At 37.7% G+C, this 25,319-nt stretch overlaps 1 protein-coding gene across 1 annotated transcript in view; it reads left to right on the forward strand.

Moving 5' to 3' along the window:
* LOC121437526 (phospholipid-transporting ATPase 11C-like) overlaps nt 1-25,319 on the forward strand; it is a 207,045-nt gene that overhangs the window by 170,638 nt on the left and 11,088 nt on the right. The window contains exons 23-28 of the mRNA XM_041637391.1: nt 10,469-10,528; nt 14,470-14,597; nt 16,843-16,978; nt 19,023-19,088; nt 22,057-22,160; nt 24,912-25,065. Of these exons, the coding sequence (XP_041493325.1) occupies nt 10,469-10,528; nt 14,470-14,597; nt 16,843-16,978; nt 19,023-19,088; nt 22,057-22,160; nt 24,912-25,065 (648 nt within the window). The remainder of the gene's footprint in view (nt 1-10,468; nt 10,529-14,469; nt 14,598-16,842; nt 16,979-19,022; nt 19,089-22,056; nt 22,161-24,911; nt 25,066-25,319) is intronic.

Raw genomic sequence — 25,319 nt, forward strand, 5'->3', positions numbered from 1 at the left:
GATGAACTCATGACGGCCCTTGCTTTTAATGGGGAATGCAAAAGCTTCTGGGAAATGTGTTCCATGCTTGCCTGCGCTGGAGTCCAGAGGGATGCTGGGAGTTGTGGTCTCACAAGAGAACAACACTTACAGCTACAAAATTTTTTTAGGTCCCGGGGGAGAGTAAGCTCAAGGCTTCCTTCTGGTGGCCAATGCATCCCATTGTCAAGATCGTGTTGAGGCTAAATTTTAATGCATAGGGAAATTAGCTGTTTGGAGCAGTCCCAATTTATAAAGATTTTGTAAGAGGCATCCCAGGGGCGACAGCGGATCTGGCTTTGAACTGCAAGTGACCATTTTAAAGTCTATGCCTAACCCCGTGGCCTAAGTCTATTACAGCAGGCCTGCTAAAATAGCTCTTAGGTCTAATGGGGTCATGGAAATTGGATGCTAGGTGTCCCTAAAGCAAACAAAGTCCATCTCAGCTAGACCCAGTTTGCCGGTCTAGACACTGAGCTAAGATCAGACTCTTGATGTGGGCATACGGCTTCCACAGGAGTCTGATAATCAAAAAAGTAAGTACAAATGGGTCCCCCCAAAACCCTATAGCATAGACAAGAAAAAGGGACTCGCCTAGCCACAGCCACTGTAGCCCAGGAGCCCTTATTAGCATGGTGTGGAGAGCTCAGATTGTGGACTGGGAGCTTTTGATGCATGGCCTAAAGCCATGTGGAAAGGCCACCCTACCCAGTGGGAACTCCAAGATGTTAGGAATTTTCCTAATGCGAGCTCTCTACCTACGCAAAAATCCATTTCAAGCCAAATTACAATAAGCCAAATTAAAAATTACCCAGGTTTAATGGGATTCCTGCGCTCTCAGGTGGCCCCAAAGGGGAACCAGGAAGCCACGAACACAACCATGGGGGGGGGGCAGTTTAAATAGGCTGGGGGGGGAAGGGCCAAAATTTTGGGAGACTGTCTCGACCCTCCTCTGGGGAGGGATCAACGCTTGACAGGCACAGGGACTTACACTTTTATTGCTCCTTCTTCCTTCAGATTTCTCTTATTTATTCTCTCTGCCTGCTAGCCCCGCCTATCCTTGCTCCTGCCTTGCTATTGGCTGTTCAACTGTTTATTAGACCATCAGGTGTTTTAGACAAAGAATCACAGCTTCATAGATTTAAACAAATGCAGCATAAACAAAAGCAACACATCTTTACATCATTAAGCATTCTACAGCATAACTAAAAGTAGCAACTTAATATTTTACAGCACTGTTATTTGATCATTTATCTTTTTTTTATTTATTTATTAAAGATTTCTGCCTCCTCCCCGCCACCGCCTCCCATTTCCCTCCCCCGATCAAGTCCCCCTCCCTCATCAGCCAAAGAGCAATCAGGGTTCCCTGCCCTGTGGGAAGTCAAAGGACCACCCACCTCCATCCAGGTCTAGTAAGGTGAGCTTCCAAACTACCTAGGCTTCCACAAAGCCAGTATGTGCAGTAGGATCAAAAACCCATTGCCATTGTTTTTGAGTTCTCATCAGTCCTCATTGGCCACCATGTTCAGCAAGTCCGGTTTTATCCCAGGCTTTTTCAGACCCGGGCCAGCTGGCCTTGGTGAGTTCCCGATAGAACATCCCCATTGTCTCAGTGTGTGGGTGCACCCCTCGTGGTCGTGAGTTCCTTGCTCATGCTCTCTCTCCATCTGCTCCTGATTTGGACCTTGAGATTTCAGTCCGGTGCCCCAATGTGGGTCTCTGTCTCTGTCTCCTTTCATCGCCTGATGAAGGTTAATATTCAGGAGGATGCCTATATGTTTTTCTTTGGGTTCTCCTTATTTAGCTTCTCAAGAATCACGAATTATAGGCTCAATGTCCTTTATTTATGACTAGAAACCAATTATGTGTGAGTACATCCCATGTTCCTCTTTTTGGGTCTGGCTTACCTCACTCAGGATAGTGTTTTCCATTTCCGTCCATTTGTATGCAAAATTCAAGAAGTCCTTGTTTTTTACTGCTGAGTAGTACTCTAATATGTATATATTCCATACTTTCTTCATCCATTCTCCCATTGAAGAGCATCTAGGTTGTTTCCAGGTTCTGACTATTACAAACAATGCTGCTATGAACATAGTTGAGCATATACTTTTGTTGTATGATAGAGCAACTCTTGGGTATATTCCCAAGAGTGGTATTGCTGGGTCCAGGGGTAGGTTGATCCCGAATTTCCTGAGAAACCGCCACACTGCTTTCCAAAGTGGTTGCACAAGTTTGCATTCCCACCAGCAATGAATGAGTGTACCTCTTTCTCCACAACCTCTCCAGCAAAGGCTATCATTGGTGTTTTTTATTTTAGCCATTCTGACAGGTGTAAGATGGTATCTTAAAGTTGTTTTGATTTGCATTTCCCTGATCACTAAGGACGTTGAGCACGACCTTAAGTGTCTTTTGGCCATTTGAACTTCTTCTGTTGAGAATTCTCTATTCAGCTCAGTGCCCCATTTTATAATTGGGTTGATTAGCCTTTTTCGGTCTAGTTTCTTGAGTTCTTTATATATTTTGGAGATCAGACCTTTGTCAGTTGAGGGGTTGGTGAAGATCTTCTTCTAGTCAGTGGGTTGCCTTTTTGTCTTAGTGGCAGTGTCCTTTGCTTTACAGAAGCTTCTCAGTCTCAGGAGGTCCCATTTATTCATTGAGGCCCTTAATGTCTGTGCTGCTGGGGTTATACGTAGGAAGTGGTCTCCTGTGCCCATGTGTTGCAGAGTACTTCCCACTTTCTCTTCTATCAGGTTCAGTGTGTTCAGCCTGATATTTAGGTCTTTAATCCATTTGGACTTGAGTTTTGTGCATGCTGATAGATATGGATCTATTTTCATTCTTCTACAGATTGACATCCAGTTGTGCCAGCACCATTTGTTGAAGATGCTTTCTTTCTTCCATTGTATACTTTTAGCTCCTTTATCGAAAATGAGGTGTTCATAGGTTTGTGGGTTAAAGTCAGGGTCTTCTATACGATTCCATTGGTCGACTTCTCTGTTTTTATGCCAGTACCACACTGTTTTCATTACTGTAGCTCTGTAATAGAGTTTGAAGTCAGGGATGGTAATGCCTCCAGACAACCTTTATTGTATAGGATTGTTTTGGCTATCCTGGGTTTTTTGTTTTTCCATATAAAGTTGATTATTGTCTTCTCCAGATCTGTGAAGAATTTTGATGGTATTTTGATGGGGATTGCATTGAATCTATAGATTGCTTTTGGTAGAATTGCCATTTTTACTATGTTGATCCTCCCAATCCAAGAGCAAGGGAGATCCTTCCATTTTCTGGTGTCCTCTTCAATTTCTTTCTTCAAAGACTTACATTTCTTGTCAAATAGATCTTTCACTTCCTTGGTCAGAGTTACCCCCAAGATATTTTATGCTATTTGTGGCTATCGTGAAAGGTGATGCTTCTCTGATTTCCCTCTCTGCTTCCTTATCCTTAGTGTATAAGAAGGCAACTGATTTTTTGGAGTTGATCTTATATCCTGCCACATTACCAAAGGTGTTTATCAGTTGTAGGAGTTCTTTGGTAGAGTTTTTGGGGTCGCTTATGTATGCTATCATATCATCTGCAAATAACGAAAGCTTAACTTCTTCCTTTCCAATATGAATCCCCTTGATCCCCTATGTTGTCTTATTGCTATTGCTAGAACTTCAAGCACTATATTGAAGAGGTATGGAGAGAGTGGACATCCTTGTCATGTTCCTGATTTTAGTGGGATGGCTTTGAGTTTTTCTCAGTTTAATTTAATGTTAGCTGTCGGCTTGCTGTAAATAGCTTTTATTATATTTAGGTATGACCCTTGTATCCCAAATTTCTCCAAGACCTTTATCATAAAGGGGTGTTGAATTTTGTTGAATGCATTTTCAGCATCTAATGAAATGATCATATGGTTTTTTTCTTTCAGTTTATTTATATGGTGGATTACATTGATAGATTTGCATATGTTGAACCAGCCCTGCATCTCAGGGATGAAGCCTACTTGATCATAATGGATAATTTTTCTTTTTCTTTTTTTTTTTTGGTTTTTCGAGACAGGGTTTCTCTGTGGTTTTGGAGCCTGTCCTGGAACTAGCTCTTGTAGACCAGGCTGGTCTCGAACTTACAGAGATCCACCTGCCTCTGCCTCCCGAGTGCTGGGATTAAAGGTGTGCACCATAATGTGTTCTTGGATTCGGTTTGCCAGTATTTTATTGAGAATTTTTGCATCGATGTTCATGAGTGATAGAGGCCTGTAATTCTCTTTCTTGGTTGGGTCTTTGTGTGGTTTTGGTATCAGGGTAACTATAGCTTCATAAAAGGAATTTGGCAATGACTCTTCTGTTTCTATATTGTGAAATACATTAAGGAGTATAGGTATTAGCTCTTCTTGGAAGTTTTGGTAGAATTCTACATTGAAACCATCTGGTCCTGGGCTCTTTTTGGAGGGAAGATTTTTGATAACAGTTTCTAATTCTTCACGACTAACAGGTCTATTTAGATTGTTCACCTGGTCTTGGTTTAGCTTTGGTATATGGTACTTATTTTAAAAATGTCCATTTCTTTTACATTTTCCAGTTTTGTGGCATACAGGCTTTTGTAGTAAGATCTAATGATTCTCTGAATTTCCTCTGTGTCTGTGGTTATGTCACCCTTTTCATTTCTGATCTTATTTATTTACATGTTCTCTCTGTGTCGTTTAATTAGTCTGGATAGGGGTTTGTTGATCTTGTTGAGTTTCTCCAAGAACCAACTTTTTGTTTCATTGATTCTTTGGACTGTTTTCTGTGTTTCTATTTCGTTGATTTCTGCCCTGTTTGATTATTTCCAGTCTTCTACTCATCCTGGGTGAGTCTGCTTCTTTTTGTTCTAGAAATTTCAGGTGTGCTGTTAAGTCCCCAATGTACGTTTTCTTTAAGTGGGCACTTAGTGCTATGAACTTTCCTCTTAGCACTGCTTTCATTGTGTCCCATAGGTTTGAGTATGTTGTCTCTTTATTTTCACTAAATTCAAGGAAGACTTTAATTTCTTTCTTAATTTCTTCCTTGACTCAGGTGTGGTTCAGTAGTTGACTGTTCAGTTTCCATGAGTTTGTCAGCTTTCTGGGGGGTAGCATTGTTGTTGCCTTCTAACTTTAATCTGTGGTGATCTGATAAGACACAGGTGGACACTAATATTTTTTTTGTATCTGTGGAGGTTTCCTTTGTTTCCGAGTATGTGGTCAATTTTCGAGAAGGTTTCATGACCTGCAGAGAAGAAGGTATATTCTTTCCTATTTGGTTTTTTTGTTGTTGTTGTTCCCCCACCGGGAGTCGAACCCCGGGCCGTATTCTTTCCTATTTGGGTGTAGTGTTCTATAGATGTCTGTTAAGTCCATTTGCTTCATTACCTCTAACAGTTCTCTTAATTCCCTATTAGGTTTCTGTCTGATTGACCTGTCCATTGGTGAGAGAGGTGTGTTGAAGTCTACTTCTAGTGTGTGTGGTTTGATGTGTGCCTTGAGTTTTAGTAATATTTCTTTTACATAAGTGGGTGCTTTTATATGGGGGCGTAGATATTCAGGATTGAGACTTCATCCTGATGAATTGTTCCTGTTATGAGTATAAAGTGTCCATCTCGATCTCTTCTGATTGATTTTAGTTTGAAGTCAGTTTTGTTAGAAATTAGCATGGCCACACCTGCTTATTTCTTAGTTCCATTTGCTTGAAAAACCTTTTCCCAACCCTTTACTCTGAGTAGATGCCTGTCTTTTTGGTTGAGATATGTTTCTTGCAAACAGCAGAATGTTGGATCCTGTTTTCGTATCCAATCTCTTTTTATAGGTGAATTGAGACCATTTATATTAAGTGATATTAATGACCAGTGGTTGTTTACTCTGGTTATTCTTATTGTTTTTGGTAGTAGAGTTTGTCTGTCTACCTTCTTTGAGTTGTGCTGGTGAAGGGTCACTAGATGCCTGAGTTATTGTAGGCAGTGTTGGCAATGTTGGATTCCTTGGGTTGTGATTTTCCTTCTATTACTTTCTGTAGGGCTGGATTTGTGGCTATGTATTGTTTAAATTTGTTCTTATTCTGGAATGTCTTGTTTTCTCCATTGATAGTGAATGATAGCTTGGCTGGGTATAGTAGTTTGGGTGTGCATCCATGTTCTCTTAGTTTCTGCAGTACCTCTATCCAGGACCTGGCTTTCATGGTTTCCATAGAGAAGTCAGGTGTAAGTCTGATCGGTTTACCTTTATATGTTGCTTGCCCTTTTTCCTTTGCAGCTCTTAATATTCTTTTTTTAATCTGAATATTTTGTGTTTTGATTATTATATGGCGAGGGGATTTTTTTTGATCCAGTCTGTTTTGTGTTCTGTATGCTTCTTGAATTTTCAAAGGAATATCTTTCTTTATGTTGGGAAAGTTTTCTTCCATAATTTTGTTAAAAGTATTTTCTGGGCCTTTGAGCTGTGACTCTTCTCCTTCTTCTATTCCTATTATTCTTAGGTTTGGTCTTTTTATTGTGTCCCATATTTCCTGAATGTTTTGTGATGAAAATTTGTTGGCTTTGCTGTTTTCTTTTATCAGTGTGTTTATTTTCTCTATGGTGTCTTCAGAATCTGAGATTCTTTCTTCTATCTCTTGTATTCTATTGATTATGCTTGTTTCTGTAGTCTCTGCTCGTTGACCTAGATTTTCCATATCCAGCTGGTCCTCAGTTTGTGTTTTCTTCCTTGCTTCCATTTCAGTTTTCAATTCTTGAACTGTTTCCATTGCCTGTTTGATCGTTTTTTCTTGGTTTCCCAGGGTATCATTTACGTATTTACTATTTCTTCAAACTTTTTGTTATATTTCTCATCCATTTCTATACGGGTATTTTTTTACATGTTGTTTAAGGTACTCTATTGCTTTCATAAAGTCAATTTTTTCCTCTTCTGTGTTAGGGTGTTCAAGTCCTTCTGTTGTAAGATCATTGGGTTCTGGTGTTTTCAATGTTGTTTTTCAGATTGTTGGGTGAATTCTTTCCTTGCCGCCTGCCCATCTCCTATCGATGCTATCTAATGGGTCTTTTAAAACAGGATCAAGTTTCCCTGCTGGCCAGGGGCCCCGCTTACAAAATGCCCTCACTCCGTTTCCTGGCTCCCGCCGCGGGCCAAGATCCCACTCACCACTTAGAAGGGTCTTCAGGACCAGGACCAGTCTCCCCATTCGCCAGGGACCTCACCAACAAATCCTAACACTCTGCCGGCCAGCCACCAAAACAGAGAAACTCCAGCTGCGCCCCGAGCTCCTGTCCCAGTGCCCAAACAGACTAAACTGGGTGATCCTGTGGCCCTGCGGAAGTGAGGGGGAGTGAAGGAGGCCCCTGGGCACAAGCTGGGATGGGCCAGGGAGAAGTCACAGCAGCCCTCCCAGACTAGCGGAGGGGGGGGGCGTGTGTCAAGGGGTCGGGGAAATCCCCCCCCCCCCCCCCCCCCCCCCCCCCCCGCTCCATTTCCTGTGTCCCACCGTGGGCCAAGAACACTCTCCCCACTCAGGAGGGTCCTTAGGGACAGGACCAGGCTCCCCATTCGCCCGTGGACCTCGCCAATAAAAGTACTACCACTCTGCAGGCCAGGCCCCAAAAAACCTACTTGATTTAATTGTTGTGGGTCGATCTGCTCTCAGTTTGGGCTTCACTATTTCATGCTTGGACTATCCCGGTCTCCGACGCTTGGGCCTGAGCGCAGCTTGGGCCTGCATGCCAGTCTCTCATTTATCTTTCTTTAAAGGTAATCCCTCAGTCTGATGTTGTTTTACCATATATGGATTTGAGTGTGGTATGGTAGGGTTTTTTTGTTTTGTTTTGGTTTGTTTTTTTGGTTGCTTTACTGTTTTAAATGTATATGTGTGTTTGAAACAGGGGCTTACTTTGTAGATCAGTCTGGCCTTGAATTTGCCTTCTGCCTCAAGCTTCCTGAGTACTGTGAGATTACAGCTGCTCACCATTGTGCCTGGCTTTACCATATGTTTAAAATGAATATGACTTTTCCTTGGTTCTTATTATTCCATCCTTCCTTAAGACCTAATTTAAGTTATGAATATTTTTTTTTCCTTTTTCTTCTTTTGGTTTTTCAAAACAGTATTTCTCTGTATAACTCTCCTGGACTGGGCTGGCCTTGAATTCAGATCCACCTTCCTCTGCTTCCCACAATGCTGGGATTAAAGCCTTGTGCCACATTCAAGTTCTGAATTTTTGTCAGGGAGGGGAGTGACCTGGGGTCTCTCTATATAGCCCTGTCTGTCCTTCAACTCCCTATGTAAACCAGGCTGGCCTCAAACCAGAGCACTCAAGTAGTTTATAGCCTACTTTGAAGAATGACAGTCATTTAAAAAAATCATAGTTCTGGTACATTTGCCTAAAGGCATTGATTTCAGTATTTTATAGTAACACTCCGTGGCTTGTAATGGCCTTGTAAATTCTCCACTTGCCATTTTTATGTTTGATTTTAGTATTTCTCAAGATAAAAAGGTAAGTCCCTTTAGAGAAAGAGGCTTTGTTTTTTAATGTACATGTATTTATTTAGTGTAATATGTGTGGGAATGCATATGTGCCAGGGCACATGTGTATATATCATAAGACAGCTTGCAGTAGTTCTTTTTTTCTACCGTGTGACTCCAAGGAATTAGAAATCAGGTCCTCAGGCTTGGAGGCAAGTGCCTTCACCTGCAGAACCACTTCACCAGCCTGTTTTTTTTTCTTTAATCTATTTTCTTATTGTTAAAAGAATTTAACAAAACTCGTATGTTCCAGGGTAAGAGCTTGAGGATTAGAATTATTAAGCAAAAGGAACAGAGATATAAGAGAAATAAAAGACAGAAACACAGACCAGCATCAGGAGGGACTTTCAGTGACTACTGAATCCACCTTATTTATATTTCACATGCCTATATACTTCAAAAGGGGAGGAGGAATGCAACAGACTTCATTAACATTAGGAAATGACTTGAATTCTCTGACCTTTTGTTCCGGTGGAGTGAATCCACCTCTATAGCCAAAATATGAATTAGCCACAGCCTAGGTCAGAATTGCTCCTTTGCAGCCACACCTGTTGTCAACAACTTTGAGAGAGCAAAAATAAGCTCAAACTCTCTGTCCTCCACTCAAGGTACAACAGGTTCACATCTGTTGGTTTCTACACAAGAAAGGTGCCTGTGCATGCCCATATGTGGAGGCCAGAAAACAATTTTATGTAGTCAGTTCTATCCTTCTACCTTTATGTGAATTCTGAGGATTAAACTCGTTATCAAGCTTGCAAGTACCATTGCTTGCGGAGGCCATCCCACCAGCTGCCCTATTTCTTTTATTTTGTTTATTTAATGGGGGCAGGGGTGCATATATGTGCTATAGTGCATATGTGGAGGTCAGAGGATAACTTTTGGAAGAGAAGCTTGTTCCTTTGTGCGAGAGCGAGACAGGGTTTTGCTGTATAGTCCTGGCTAGCCCAGAACTAACATTGTAGACCAGGCTGGTTCACAAAAATCTGCCTGCTTCTGCTTCCCGAGTGCTGAGATCAAAGGCCTATGCCAACACACCTAGCTATTCAATTTGATAATGACCCACTTTGCTTTTAGCAGATTCTTGACCATGTTGTTTAATGAAGCATTAATAAAGAGAAGTATCAGTTAATTACTATTGGTGTCAACATAAACTATAATAATATTCTGAGTATGTATTCCTATTAATCAACTTTAAAATATATGTTTGAGGTCAGAAACTTAGGTCTAACAGTGCTTGTTGTTGCAGGTGACTGGAGTTAGATTCCAGCACCCTCTTCTGGCCTTCACATGCACACACACAGAGACACAGTTGAAAATAAAATATTTAAATTAAAATACACATTTTGGATATTATGTAAGTCTATAGTGATTCTATAAATCCAGTTGGAATTTAAGGGACAATACATTAGGTATTCATATCAGATAAACATATTTCTTTCCTTTAACAAGAATATAGAAAGCCAGCATGGTAACTTATATTTGGAATCCCAGGACAGGAGGCTGAAGCAGGAGGAAAACTATGAGTTTGAGACATGATAGGAGTATATATCAAGTTCTAGACTACCTTGGACTGTAGTGTGAGATCTTTCTCTTCACAAAGGAAAAAAAAAGAAATAGGAGTATATATCAAGTTCCCAACTACCTTACCTTAGACTGTAGTGTGAGATCTTTCTCTTCAGAAAGGAGAAAAGAAAAGAAATTTGGAAATAGCAAGAGGTTCTTCTCATAAGTGAGATTCTCTTTTGTTTAGGTAGGGGAAAAGTTACTCAGTATGAATTAAGCATTTGATTTCAATTAATCATTTAAAACTAACTTATTTATATCTTTGCAACAGACAGTTGTTGCATTTAGGGATGAAGGATTTAGGAATGACTTTGTACAATGCCCTGTGGGGGTTTTTAAAGTGATTAAGTAAAAATACTAATCTTGGTCTTAATATTTTCCAGAACCTTTGCTTCATTTTGCCACAGTTTTTGTACCAATTCTTCTGTGGATTCTCACAACAGGTATGTGCCCTTCTTAGTACAAGTGTAGCAAATACAAGAACTATAATGATGACTGACTCAGAAAATTGGTTAGTCTAGAATCAGTTTAATGATTTTTGACAAGCTGGATAACCACATTGTCACAGGTATCTGTGACTGAATTTCCAAATTTTAAAAGTATTTTTATTTCTCTTGATTCTAAATGCCAGGAAGCAATGTTTTTCTGAGGATATTGTAATGTTTCAAACAAATCATTTTAAGACTTGCAAGATAGTGATAGGGAAGAGGCAGAAAAATACATGATATAGGATATGGTATCAGTGCTCTGAAGAAAAAATATAAAATGTACCAAAAATAAATGTAATTGAATAATAAAAGGATGTACTGTGACAAGATGAGAGGCTACTATTTTGAAAGAGCTATCTGAACAATTTCTCTAATAAATCAACATTGAGACAGAGACCTGAGTACCCAAGGGAAGAAGTAAGCCGACATCTTAAAAATGTTACAGGTAAAGAAATGGTCTCTGAGGAGATGGCATGAAGCACAAATCGTTACTATTTACTTTGGACTTGTATTAGTGCTGGCAGCAACATGCTTTATATTGTGTTTTTGATGTACATATAGGCTGTCTTTTTTCAATCCATAGTCTCATTAGATACTCTTTGGAAATCAGAGAGTGGGCTGTGAAAATGTAGAAATGGAATCACTATTTAAAACAAAAACTTCTTTTGTTTTAGTAAAACTAGGATATTACTTGTCTTTTTTTTTTTCCATGAAAAAAGATACATTCGTTACAGGTTTAGCAAGATGACAGTATTATCAAGTAAACCTTTTTTGTGGGACATTCTGTCTCCTCTTATTATGCATCCAAAAAATTACAATTAAAGTTCCATCCTGAGGGGCTGGAGAGATGGCTCAGAGGTTAAGAGCACTGGCTGCTCTTCCAGAGGTCCTGAGTTCAATTCCCAGCAACCACATGGTGACTCACAACCATCTGTACTGAGATCTGGCGCCCTCCTCTGGCATGAGAGCATACATCGAGGCAGAATGTTGTATACATAATAAATAAATAAATCTTAAAAAAAAAAGTTCCATCCTGAAGCAAAGATAGATTGATGTTTCTTTGTTTTCAACACTAAATTACTCAACAGTCAGCCTGGGAGTTGCTCTTTTAATTTACTCATTAGTGAAAATGGGTAGTTTCCAGGGCAAATTCCGTATTGTATGTCATGGACTAGTACAGTAGTTCATTTGAAAATAAGAAGACATATAGCATATTTTTATGCTTTTATTTCAATAAAATAGTTTTTGCTGGCCTTAAATCTTTGTTCATAGGAACTATATCAAAATTGTCTCCATTTTTATTCAGAACTATCCTCTTAACTTCATTGAGAATGTTGAATATACTATATCACATGCTTTTTCTCTGCTGAAGCCAAAAAAGATGATCCCCTTCTGGGTCTGCCAGCTCCCTGTATACCCTCACTCTAGTCCCTGTCTTTAATTTGAACTCATTGATGAATGTAAAGATGAATCATGTCTCTCCCCAGTGCTTTGCATGTACTATATTCTTTACTAATGGTTTAGTGAATGAACTAAAAAAAGTTCTGTTCAAGTTGTTTCCAACCTTTTCAAATCATTTTTCATTGTAATTATATGTTTACTTCACTGGTTGAAAATATGTAGTTGTATTGATTAGTATCACATTTAAATGAATTTTATTAATCAAAGAACATTTACATGTGTGTGTGTTAGGATTCTTTTAATCACAACAACAAAATGGTTATATCATGACTTCTAGCAGTGTCTAGACAACACTGAACTTGATAAATACTTTCACCTGAATAAAGGTCATAAAATACTTAAAAATTTTTCAATGGAAGTTTTATAGGCTAGGGAGATGGAACAGTGTTAGATAGTTAGATGTTCGATACATGGCACAGATTGGATAGCTCACAATCATCTTTAACTCTAGCTCCATGGGGATCTTTTTTTATTGAAAAATTAAAAAAAAAATTCCGCCTCCTCCTAGCCTCCCATTTCCCTCCCCTTCCTCCCACACCACTCCCCCTCCCCCCACTCCTCTCCCCCTCCCTCTCCAGTCCAAAGAGCAGTCAGGGTTCCCTGCACTGTGGAAAGTCCAAGGTCCTCCCCCCTCCATCCATGTCTAGGAAGGTGAGCATCCAAACTGGCTAGGCTCCCACAAAGCCAGAACATGAAGTAGGATCAAAACCCAGTGTCATTGTCTTTGGCTTCTCAGCAGCCCTCATTGTTCAGAGAGTCCGGTTTTATCCCATGCTTTTTCAGTTCCAGTCCAGCTGGCCTTTGGTGAGCTCCCAATAGATCAGTCCTTAGGAGACCTGGATAGAGGTGGGCAGTCCTTGGGCTTCCCACAGGACAGGGAACCCTGATTGCTCTTCGAGCAGATGAGGGAGGGGGACTTGATCGGGGGAGGGGGAGGGAAATGGGAAGCGGTTGTGGGGACGAGGCAGAAATCCTTAATAAATAAATAAATAAATAAAAAATAGATCAGTCCCTCTGTCTCAGTGGGTGGGTGCACCCCTCACGGTCCCGACTTCCTTGCTCATGTTCTCCCTCCTTCTGCTCCTCATTGGGACCTTGGGAGCTCAGTCCAGTGCTCCAGTGTGGGTCTCTGTCTCTATCTCCATCCATCACCAGATGAAGGTTCTATGGTGATATGCAAGATATTCATCAGTGTGGTTATAGGATAGGGCCATTTCAGGTTCCTTATCCTCAGCTGCCTAAGGCACTAACTGGGGACATCCCCCTGGGCACCTGGGAGCCCCTCTAGGTTCAGGTCTCTTGCCTACCCTAAGCTGGATACCTTAATTAAGATATATGCTTCCCTGCTCCCATAACCATCCTTCCTTTATCCCAACCATCCCAATTCCCCAAGTTCCCCCCATCCTCCCCTTCTCACTTTTCTCTCCCCACCTCCCCTTACCCCTATCCCACCCCTTCCCCAATCTTACACCATCTTCTGGCCTCCTTGGATACACGCAGTCACATGAACTTATCTATACACATAATTTAAAAATCTTTAGAAATATATTTTGAAAACTTTCTAATTTCTGATCGAGGCTTTACAAATGTGGTGTGCCTTCTGTGTTCACTTGTCCAGTATTTACTGAATGCTTTCAGAATTCCATCCTCTGTGGGAAGCTCAGTACTGTCAAAGCACTCTAGGAAAAGATTCCTAAGCTCATACTTACAGCTGATCAAATTCAGTTTATTAGTCTTTGAGAGTAAGAACACACATCAGAGGAACTCTCAGGAAGAGGGCAACATTATTATAGGACTTGAGCTTTATTGTAGCATTTGGACTTATAAAATATTAATCAAAAATAACAAAATATTAACCAGAAAAGATCTGCAACATAGGTTGGCTACTCACTATGTTTAATTTCTGTAAGAACTCCTGGCTTGGATTTATTTATTTGGGTTTTTTGTTGTTTTGTTTTGTTTTTCAAGACAGGGTTTCTCTGTAGATTTGGAGCCTATCATGAAACTAGTTCTTTAGACCAGGCTGGCCTTGAACTCACAGAGATCCACCTGCCTCTGCCTCCTCCTGAGTGCTGTGATTAAGGGCGTGCACCACCACTGCCCAGCTTATTTTGTCTTTTCTAAAATAGCTACTAAATATCTACATTTTTAGCAACTGAAAAATCTTACATAAAGTTAATAGTTTTTGTCTACTAAGAATAAGACATGGCCTGCAAATATTCTAAAGATCCTGTTAAAGGGTAAAGTTTGTTAATAATGACACATAAATTTTTTCAATATTTTTATCTCTACCAGGTAGAGTGTCCTTACTTACAAAGTTTCCTTTGCTCCCACAAAAAGCATTTTTTAAAAAAATAGCTACAGGTTTTTACAAGTAAATAATTATATCATAGATGAATCACTGCAGAACATTGTTTTTCTGTTTGTCTTTTCAGCCACTCTATGATGCTGCGTATCTTACAATGTACAATATCTGTTTCACATCCCTGCCCATCCTGGCCTACAGTCTAATGGAACAGCACATCAACATTGATACTCTGACCTCAGACCCTCGATTGTATATGTAAGTTGAAAATGTAGCTCATGGTAGAATGTGTGAAATCCTCTTGCATCAGTTCTGGTATTATTGGTATTAGTTACCATGCTGGGCTTTAAGTAGTGGGTTTCATTTACTCTATAGGTAGGAAGGACACAGAATTGATCACTTGGTTCATTAAGTGGTTCTGTTATGAATTTTCAGCTAAAATATATCATTCAACAGAAGAGTGGTCTATTTTCCTAGATAGCAGTTCTATACTTAAATGGATATTTATAGGACATAAGTTATTGTACAGTCTTTCATAGAGATGCAAAAAAGGCTATATCGTAACTGTGGCCCAGCCTAAAGTGTGACTTACCTTCCTCACAAATTTGATCATAGCTTGTTCCTGGACAATAGATTATTGTTACCCTGACAACTTTTTTATAAACATGAAGTCCTGGTCTGTGTACATGTACCTCAACATTTTCCTACTGAATTTTAGCAGTGACATTATGCATTATACCTTTAGAACTTATATGACTCACATTTTGAGAAATATTGACTTGAACCATTTGATTATTTTAATATTCTTAATAGAAATTTGAAACCTGAAGTAATACTTTTGTTAAGAGAGTAGGCAGGTATAGCTGATTGCTTGAGCTTTAAACAACAAAAGGAACAGGTCTGGTAACATCTGCTGCATGACATACAAAGGTATTCAAGCCATGTTACTGCTCAGCCTTTCTCCAGATCCCATATTCCTGTTTTTATTTATGCTTTCCTTTATATTGGGTGTCCTGTGTGAGTTTCTAACAGTTTCTTCATCATAGTGTGACTAAAAAGTTTGTCTAGAAATTCAGTGCCATGAAACTCCTGCCATTCTTTTCCCACAGAATTTTTACAAGGACAGGAATCACTTTCTGCTTTTGTACCCTTTACCTCAGTCTAAGTCTCTGACTAGAAAAGCCACATTAGCTAGCATTTGCTAGACACTCAGTCTAAGAGTCTTCAGAGAGATTCTTTTCCTGTTTCTGAGAAACAGCCATGTCTTTCTTCTCCTACTTTTCCTTTTACAGATAGCATCCCCAGAACTTCAGTTTTGCACCTAAAAGTCCTATAAGATAAAATTTGTGGGGGCTGGAGAGATGGCTCAGTGGTTAAGAGCATTGCCTGCTCTTCCAAAGGTCCTGAGTTCAATTCCCGGCAACCACATGGTGGCTTACAACCATCTATAATGAAGTCTGATGTGCTCTTCTGGCCTGCAGACATACACACAGACAGAATATTGTATACATAATAAATAAATAAATATTTAAAAAAAATTGTGTAATTTGTCATATTTTCATTCTCTATCCTAAGTAAGTAAAAAAAAAAAAACATTGCATTTATGTTATAACTGGGATAATATAGCCCAATGACATTCTGTAGAGTTATCAATAGGTGTGCTATTTGAGTAATTAAACACCCTTAGATACATGGTATAAGAAATTTTAAATAGAAGTAAAAAAGGTACATACACAAACCCATTTTCTTTGTGCACATCTGCTTCATTAGATGTAGTAGCCTTATTTGACATTCTTCACATTCTGGTGTTGACTGAAAAGATTGTGGTATTTTCAAAATTTTAATTTTAATCAGTCTACCTGCCATTTATTAGGACATCATTACTAGCTTTGAAAGATTCCCCACTTAATTAAGTGTGGAGTTTGAGAACCATTATATTATATATTCCTCTCTGAGATTTATTTGTAAATGAGAATAATACTTAGTTTTTGTACTCCCTCTGCTTCTTCCCTCTCTCCCTCTCTCTACCTGTCTGTGTGTATACATACATACACATGTGTGAGTGTGTATGTGTGTGTGTATATATATATATATATACACTAACTTAATGTATATATACATGTATAATGTTATAGGTAGGTAGGTGGATGGATGAATGGATAGATGGAAGGATGAATGAATAGATGGATAATCAATCCTAACTCAGTTCCTACTATTTTATAAATAAGTGTTAAATGGTATATAATTATTATTGATATTGTTTTGCTTGGCCAAAATTTTAGAAATATTTTACAGTTTACTTCAGTGTTTTGGTCAGGTAGTGATTACATGAATATCCTAACTTTGGTCAGTCCATCTCTTTATTTGAAAAAATCTTTCTGTCCATCAGGGTAGCTCCTTCATTATAACAAGCTTAGATTAATGCCCATCTTTGGTGTTTCCTTGTATCTTTAACTCAACAGCCTACAAAGATTCATTAATTTTTCTCTCCATTTCTTTATAGGAAAATTACTGGCAATGCTATGTTACAGTTGGGGCCCTTCTTATATTGGACATTTCTGGCTGCCTTTGAAGGGACAGTATTCTTCTTTGGAACTTACTTCCTTTTTCAGACTACATCCTTAGAAGACAATGGAAAGGTAAAAACCATGTATTTTTCCCATAGACACTACATTTTCACACACGTTTGTGGTAATCATTTTGCAAATTATTTTTCTTAGCACTAGGTCTTTAACATAAAGAAAGTACTGGAGTCATAAATCACTTTTGGCTGGGTGATGGATGATGCATGCCTTTAATTCTAGCACTCGGGAGGCAGAGGCAGAAGGATCTCTGTGAGTTCAAGTCCTACATGGTCTACAGAGTGAGTTCCAGGACAGGCTCCAAAGCTACACAGAGAAACCCTGTCTCATAAAACCAAATTTAGGAAGAGAGCTTAAGCAAACCGTCTAGAATCTGAATTTGTTTATAGTTTTTAGGATATGAGAGAGTTCTTGGGACTTTAGACTTTATACCTATGTGTTGTGATAGGAAAAACAATAGCTTTTTCCCATGCCACCTGCATTTCTAATTTAGTTAGTAGTTGAAGCGGTGGCTACTGTGTATTTGTAGTGTTAGACGAGTATGTAAATAGGGAATCTTTTCTTTCTTTTCAAAGTGGGATTGCAGTATTCTTTTTTAAAATGCTGTGTAGGCTCTGCTAGCCCCTTCTGAGAAAGTGACAATATCAGTGAGCAGCTGCACTAGGATGATTTTGACCTACTCATACTCTAGGAGAGAAATACTGATGTGGGACAAGGGAAGAGGCCATCTTCCTGCAGCCACACACTGGGAAACTGAAACTTCTGCCTTGCATGTTGCTTTCACTGTGTTCTCCTTTGCCATGTTTGGTACTTTTATGGTCATTCTTATCATAAATATGAAGCAAAAAGCTAAGTTTCAAAAATAATTTATTACATATACTATGTCTGAACCCTATACAACTAACATCTCTTACAAAAGTGTAAGCTCAATGAATTTGAATAGTACTTTGAAATTAGATACTATAATCTGGCCTTCCTAATTTGAACTAACAAGTTAGTTTAGTATGAATCCTTTCTAATTATTAATTTTAATGTAACTATTAGAAAAACTATTAATTGACCTTAGAATACATATATCTAGCACTTGCCACAGAAGGTCCTGATAAATCTCGGGTATCCTTTGGAAAGTCACATTAGCTTTCCAAGTCAACTTTCATCTTCGAGTAAATAGAAGTTCAAATTTATGACTTCTCAGATCCTTCAGCCATGAGTAGTTCTGTGGGTTTTCCTTTTTATTTTTTGACACAAAAAATTGTATATGACTGGCTACTGCTTTTAAAAAATGCTTCAGATTTGCTTTATGTTGACATTCATGGGCTTAGCCAATATTCTAGGTGGTATATAAGAATCAGTGGTCCAGCCTTTTTCTGATTCATTATGCATTTTGAGTTCATGATGTCCAAATTAAGTTTTTCTTGTATATGTCACCATCCTTTTTAAGTGTTTTCTAAAATTACATAAATAAGAATTTTTTATCAGCAGCTAAACCCATGTCTGATTTAGTTGAATCCTTTTTTTCTTCTAGTAACCTTGTTTTGTTTTTATTTTTTAAAAACGTTTTACATCTCATTTTCTGTTTCAACATTATGCATTCAGATATTGACAGCATTTGGTAAGCATATGTGCCATTCATTGCCATCGTTTGGATTTATAAGTGGTACTGCTTCTCTTTGGTGTGCACATGCTAACAGATGTAGTAATAATTAGACTCGCTTTTTAAAATGTGGGTCCATTTGTGTTTATGTAAGAACTTTCCTTATATTCTAGGACGAAAACATACCAAACTCATTAGTGACATGAGTCATCCAGATGACTTTCTTTAATAAGTGGTGCTTTTAGTGGAATAGTATGTTTCCCTCTTCCTTTATCAAACCAGTGAACTCCCTGTTTGATGCTGCATGGTAATGAACCCAGCCAACCACAGATGTGGTATATCTATCCATGAAAGTCTAGCATTGTGACTTAATCTTAACAACCAAGCCATTTTCCCAAATAATTCACAAAAAGATCTTTGGCAGTTACATGCAGGATTAAACCTGAATTTTTTTTCTTCAGCAGGCTTGTATATTTATGGTACATATAATTTTTAAATGTTTTTCAGATATATGGAAACTGGACATTTGGGACCATTGTTTTTACAGTCTTAGTATTCACTGTAACTCTGAAGGTCAGATTTATTTATTCAAATATATTTTGTATAATCTTTGTCTCTTAATATTTGTGTTACTATATGTTATCCAAGTCCTTTTCTGAATGCTTACTAAAATATATGTGATGCTAGGGGTTTTAGTATTTGTATATTTTTTTCATTTTTTCTACTACAATGTTCTATGTTTTTTATTTTGAAAATAAAGAAATTCAGACACCATACTTAATGGAGACCTATTTCTCCTTAATCACTGGATTGTTTTATTTTTTTGAAAAATGTTTCATTCAGTATATTCTGATCATGCTTTTTCCCTTCTCCAATTCCACTTAGATCTTACCTACCCACTTAGCTCTTTGCCATTTCGTTTTCTCTCTCTTTAGAAAACAAACAGGCAAACCAAACAAAAACTCAGAAACACTTAGAATCCAGAAGGGGAAGTAAGCATGGATTCCCACCCCTAACCAAGAAGCTGTCTGCAATTGATACCCACTTGCAAAGGAAAAATTAACTGTTGTTTTTAAGGCATTATACTAAATATATAAAGAGGCTGAAAGTGTGTGTGTGTGTGTGTGTGTGTGTGTGTGTGTGTGTGTGTGTATGTATGTATGTTGATAACTTGTATCATAGGGCTGAAGAGATTGCTCCGTAGAGGATTTGCTTAGTTTTGCAGAGGAGTGGAGTTCTGTTCCTAGCAGCCATGTTGCAAGGTTCACAACTGCCTATATTATCAGCTGCAGGGGATCCAACACCCTCTTTGGTCTCTGCATACATTTGCACATACATATAAATAAAATTATAAATATTTTAAAACTTTTATTTATTTTTATATGTATGAATGTTGCCTGTAAATATCCAGTGAGGCCAGAAGAAGGCAATGCTCTCCTTCTGACTGGAGTTAGAGACAGCTGTGAGCTGCCATGTGGGAGCTAGGAATTGAACCTGGGTCTTCTAGAAGAGCAGTCAATACTCTTCAGCCCTAAATCATTTCTAATTTTAAAAAAACTTGAATCTTTAATAACTTAGCATCTATTTAAGAATCCCTACTTGGCTCTAAAAGAATTTTATTCCTTAAGACACTTAAATAAGTGTCTGTATACAAGATATGTATGCAAAAGAGCACGGTGATAATGAATTTACCCATATGTTTTTTAATGAAGTATATAAAGATATGTGACAGGAATAGGCCTGATTGTCTGTATCTATAGTTCCTGAATTTGGGAGACTGAGGCGAGAGGATCACCAAGAGATCCAGGCCACCTTGCCCTGAGTGCAAGTCCTGTCTCAAAAATAAACAAAAGTCAGTGCAACAGAAGAAATGGAATCTTGGCAAAATCATTGTCATTCATATGTAGCCATATAATAATGCTCTAAAGCTTTGTTAAATGCTGTAAATGCTGTCCTTGAAACTCATGAATTCGGATTTTCATAGTTGAAAGCATAATTCATCTGATCCTTCTAGTAATATTTCACATGGAGTCTTAGGTTGAATCAGAATTCAGAAATATCGTTGTCATAGGACTTCTGTTGTCTCTATATTTTTGTTCTAATATTTTCATTGTTCATCTGCTAATTCAGTAATATCATAGAACTTTACTCTGTGTATGCGTATTTCTATTCCAAGGCATACCTGTGGAGGTCAGAGGACAATGTGTCCTTCCACCATTTGGTAATGGGGATTAACTTTTCAGGCTTGCCAAGCAATCATTTTACCTACCAAACCATCTTGCCAAGCATTTTTTGAAGGATTTTAAATAAATTCTACAATTAACCTCAGGCTAGCCATTTCATAACTATGTGTCCTTAGACAAGTAACCTCACTTCTCTGTATTTCAACTTGTATAAAATAAAGCTAAAAGTAGCACTTTCTCCATCTTAGGGGGTTTTGTCATAGGTCACGAATGAAAACAAAATATTTGAATGGAAGTGTCTAGAATGTATCAGTGTCGACTATTAACTATTATTATGTTTCATAAAATCATGATTCTTCAATGGAAGTGTCCTGCTTTTCTCAGTTTATTGTCCTAGTCCTTTGCTTTACACTTAAACTCAGCGTCATTGCAGCACATGTGGCTCATGGTATCCACTCCATCTTCTTTTCAAGGAGTACTGTTGTATCATTTTCCCCTAGCAGGCCAGAGTGGGAACTCAGGATTTGTCTGCATCACAATGTTATCAACATCCTTTTATGAATGAAAAATTGTAACAGAGCTAAGGACCATGGTGTCTCTGCAAATAAAATTAAGTCCTCTGCTTGTTACCCTGTGTGAGCTAGAAATTTTAAGCAAATGCATGAGATGATATTATTTCTAGATCACATCTGAAAACCAAACGTGCCGCAATCTAAAAATAAAGTCACTATCAATCTTTATAGAAACATGCAATTTTTAAAATGTAAGGCAACTATTTTTATTAATTTAATGGAGTAGATAATGGTTTTGTAGTTGGAAATCTGTACCCACGGTTCATTGCTCATAGTGTATGATGCATAGAAGTAGTTGCCTCTACATATAGTGACTCTTACCTATTCATTCTTTTATAACTTCTGGTCTGCTCTTTTTAGCTACTCTTCCTCTCCTAGTTTTTGGCATACCTGCCTCAACCAACTAGATCTCATTTGCCATTATATCCCTGGTCACTATTACCTGAAGACTTGGGACTTTGGCCTCCTAGTTATTACCATTGCTTCATTTGTCACCTGTAACTCAATAGTGAGACATCTGTAGCCCTCTACTACAAATTACTTGATTTAACTACACTTCTATGCCTGTACTATAGAATTTAGAGAGCTCACAGCAGCATTCAGCATTCTTATTTTAGTACGTTGAAACACCTAGCTTCTGCTCCTTTAGTTATATCCTCTTCTAAAGCCATGGCTAAGGTGAAATCCTCTCATAGCTATTGCATCTGTATAAATTATCAGATATCATAATGTATTACCTAGTATATTTTGTGCCTGTCAAAAAATACTTATGTTGTATCTTTTCAGCTTGCCTTGGATACCCGATTCTGGACGTGGATAAATCACTTTGTGATTTGGGGTTCTTTAGCCTTTTATGTTTTTTTCTCATTCTTCTGGGGAGGAATTATTTGGTAAGCAGCTGTACATATGTTAGCAATATTAAATAACAATATGTATGTATGCTTTATATGTAAAACATACTTTTAAAGTTTTGACTATGTGATATGTAAGATGGCTAATCTTTGATATTAATGGACTAGAGGTTACTTATACCTTGTAATGTTGCTACTTTGAAGTAAAATTTCTAAGTATATTAGTCCATTTATTTAGTTCAAATATTGAATTCAAATATTCATTCAGTATTTGTATAGCCTTTGCCCAAATATTTAAATTTATAAATATATTAACAGCTCTCTGTGAAATAAAATAATTAATAGCCTGACTACGAATGTGATTTCCACTAGAAATGTGCTTCCTATGAAATTTCAACCTGATAACATTGGCTAAAACTTAGATTATTGTCCATTTAGACCAGTGTTCTCAATCTGTGGGTCATGACCACTTTGAGGGGTCATATAACAGATATTTACAATCCATAGCAGTAGCAAAATTACAGTTATGAAATAGCAACAAAGTAATTTTATGCTTGGGGTCACCACAACATGAAGAACTGTATTAAAAGATCACTGCATTAGGAAGGTTGAGAACCACTGATTTGGACCCTATTATCATTTAAATGATAGCATTTTCCTTCAGTATTTATAGGAGAGGCAGGATCACCAGAAGTTCAAGGTCACCCTGAGCTATACATAGTGAGTTTGATGCCATCCTAAGATACAAGATCTTTTACATCACCCAAAAGGGAAATAGTTTCTCTTTTGAAAATCTATTTAAGATAAAATCCTTTAAAAAACATGATCAGGTGTAGTGGACCATACCTTTAATGTCAGAATTGGGAAGGTAGAGATATGTAGCCTGATCTATGTAGTGAGTTCCAGACCAGTAAGGGCTACATAGTAAGAAGTTGTCTCAAAATAAAACACACACACACTCACACTGAATCACTTACAAAGTGTGTAATTATAGCATATATTTGGCACCTCTATAGTTAATGATTAAGAAGCAAAACTGAAAAAAATACTTGTTTCTTTAGTATTATGCAACTAAACCAAAATTTACTAAATGCAATATATAGTTGTCTACCCAGAATAATTCTTTGACACTGAACTTCTAAAAGTTAGACAAATTTCCATAATAATAAAATATTTCTATAACCTAAACAATTTCAACCCTTTATACAGACTTTTTTTCAATCATTTAAATGAAAAGACTTTGTCAGACAGTGATACCTACTGAAAATAAAGTACAGTAGTCTTCCCTTGCTTATGGTTTTGCTTGAGGGTTTTACTTGTTCTCAAAGAACCATAGACTACTAAAAATCATATGAAAACTCTTGAAAAAGGCAGTTCATAAGTTTTAAGTGTAGTTTTTGATAGTGTGATAAAATTGCACACCACCCAGCTCTGTCCTGCCAGAGACATGAATCATCCTTTGTCCCTTGTACTCAAGCCATATATACCACCTATCTGTAAATTGCTTAGTAAAACGAATTCACTTAATTCTGTGCTTAAGCAGAATTGCCCAGCTACACATGAACTTAAATTATAAAACAACCAACAAAATGGGACTGGAGATTATATAAAACTTTATCTGAATTCCCACTAATTGCTCTGAACATGTAAAACACAGAGACATTGAAACCCAACCCTCCTTTTTAAGATTAAAAAAAATATTATGCGGTATATGTGTGTGAATGGATTTGTGCATGTAAGTACAATGTGTGTGGAGGTCTGAAAAGAAACTAGTTCATGAAGTGTGATGCATGATCAATGATTTAATAAAAGAAGCAAGTAGTTATTAACCTGGAGTTCTTGAGTTCCAAATCATTTATGATAATCTGGTATGCATCCTGACCTTAAGCAGCTACTGTCTTCACCTCAATTTAAAGTAATACTTTAGATAGAAAGATTATGTGTTATACAGTTTAGAGGATAAGGGAGATAGGATGTGTTTCTTAACTCTATTTAACAGTTCAGTGGAGGCCGGGAGGTGGTGGCACATGCCTTTAATCTCAACACTCATGAGGCAGAGGCAAGCAGATCTCTGTGAGTTTAAGGCTAGCCTGATCTACAGAATAAGTTCCAGGACTACTAAGGCTACACAGAAAAACCCTCTCTTAAAAAAACTAAAAGAAGTAAATAAATAGAACAGTTCAGTGAATGATTTAAAATAAATTCCAATTTCAGATGAAGAAATCTCATGGATTTGGGATTCTAAGGTTTACACTATCTTATTAGCAGTTATAGTCTGCCATCTGTCTATCTCCTGGGCACAAATTGTTATTCAGTATATGTTTGCAGACAAGAAGACTAGATTCCTCTCAGTTATGAGTGTCTGTGGACTTTACAGTTCTTTTTCATATATTTGCAGAAGTTTTTAAGGAGATAATTCATTTAAAATGTTAGATTTATGAATGAGCAAAAAATCCTCATTTTAATAAGGCAGCCGAAGAAATAAATGCTTATTAGGTTGGAAATTAATTTCATTTCTCTTAAATATCTTTAAGCTCTGGCATTTTCCAATACATAAAAATATTCACCATTTAGCAGCTTTATGGTTTGTTTCCAAGTCAGATGAATTTTACGTTTTTTTTTTTTTTTATTTACATCCCTTTTCTTTCTAAACGTTTGGTAAATGAAATTTGTATACTGTTTTGGGAATATTCTAGAGAAAAAATTTTTTTTAATATGTGTGAGGAAGATTCCTTTTAAATGTAAAAGACAGGAACTAATTTGGTTTTCTGTGTTTTCTTTCCATCCCAGGCCTTTTCTGAAACAACAGAGAATGTATTTTGTGTTTGCTCAAATGCTGTCTTCTATATCCACATGGTTGGCCATAATTCTCCTAATATTTATCAGCCTTTTCCCTGAGATTCTCCTAATAGTAGTAAAGAATGTACGAAGAAGAAGTGCCAGGGTAAGAACTACATTTATGTTCTAGTCTAATATTTGGAAGCGGCTTCACTGTCACCGTGAACTGAAAACCTTATTTAGAGAATTGCATTAGTTACAGCATGTTAAACCCCTCCTTGCAGGTTCATCACTTAATTTCCTCTTCTGCATAAAAAGTATAGTAAAAACTTCGTAATCCAATGCAGGTGGTAAGTAGATTCCTTAATAGTGTTCTGTGTGATCTTTAGTAATCCATATGGAGTATCTCATATGCTCCAT

The sequence above is a fragment of the Microtus oregoni genome, unplaced genomic scaffold, assembly GCF_018167655.1.
Source record: "Microtus oregoni isolate MIOR12 unplaced genomic scaffold, Mior012 000052F_ref0000163, whole genome shotgun sequence".
NCBI lineage: Eukaryota > Metazoa > Chordata > Mammalia > Rodentia > Cricetidae > Microtus > Microtus oregoni.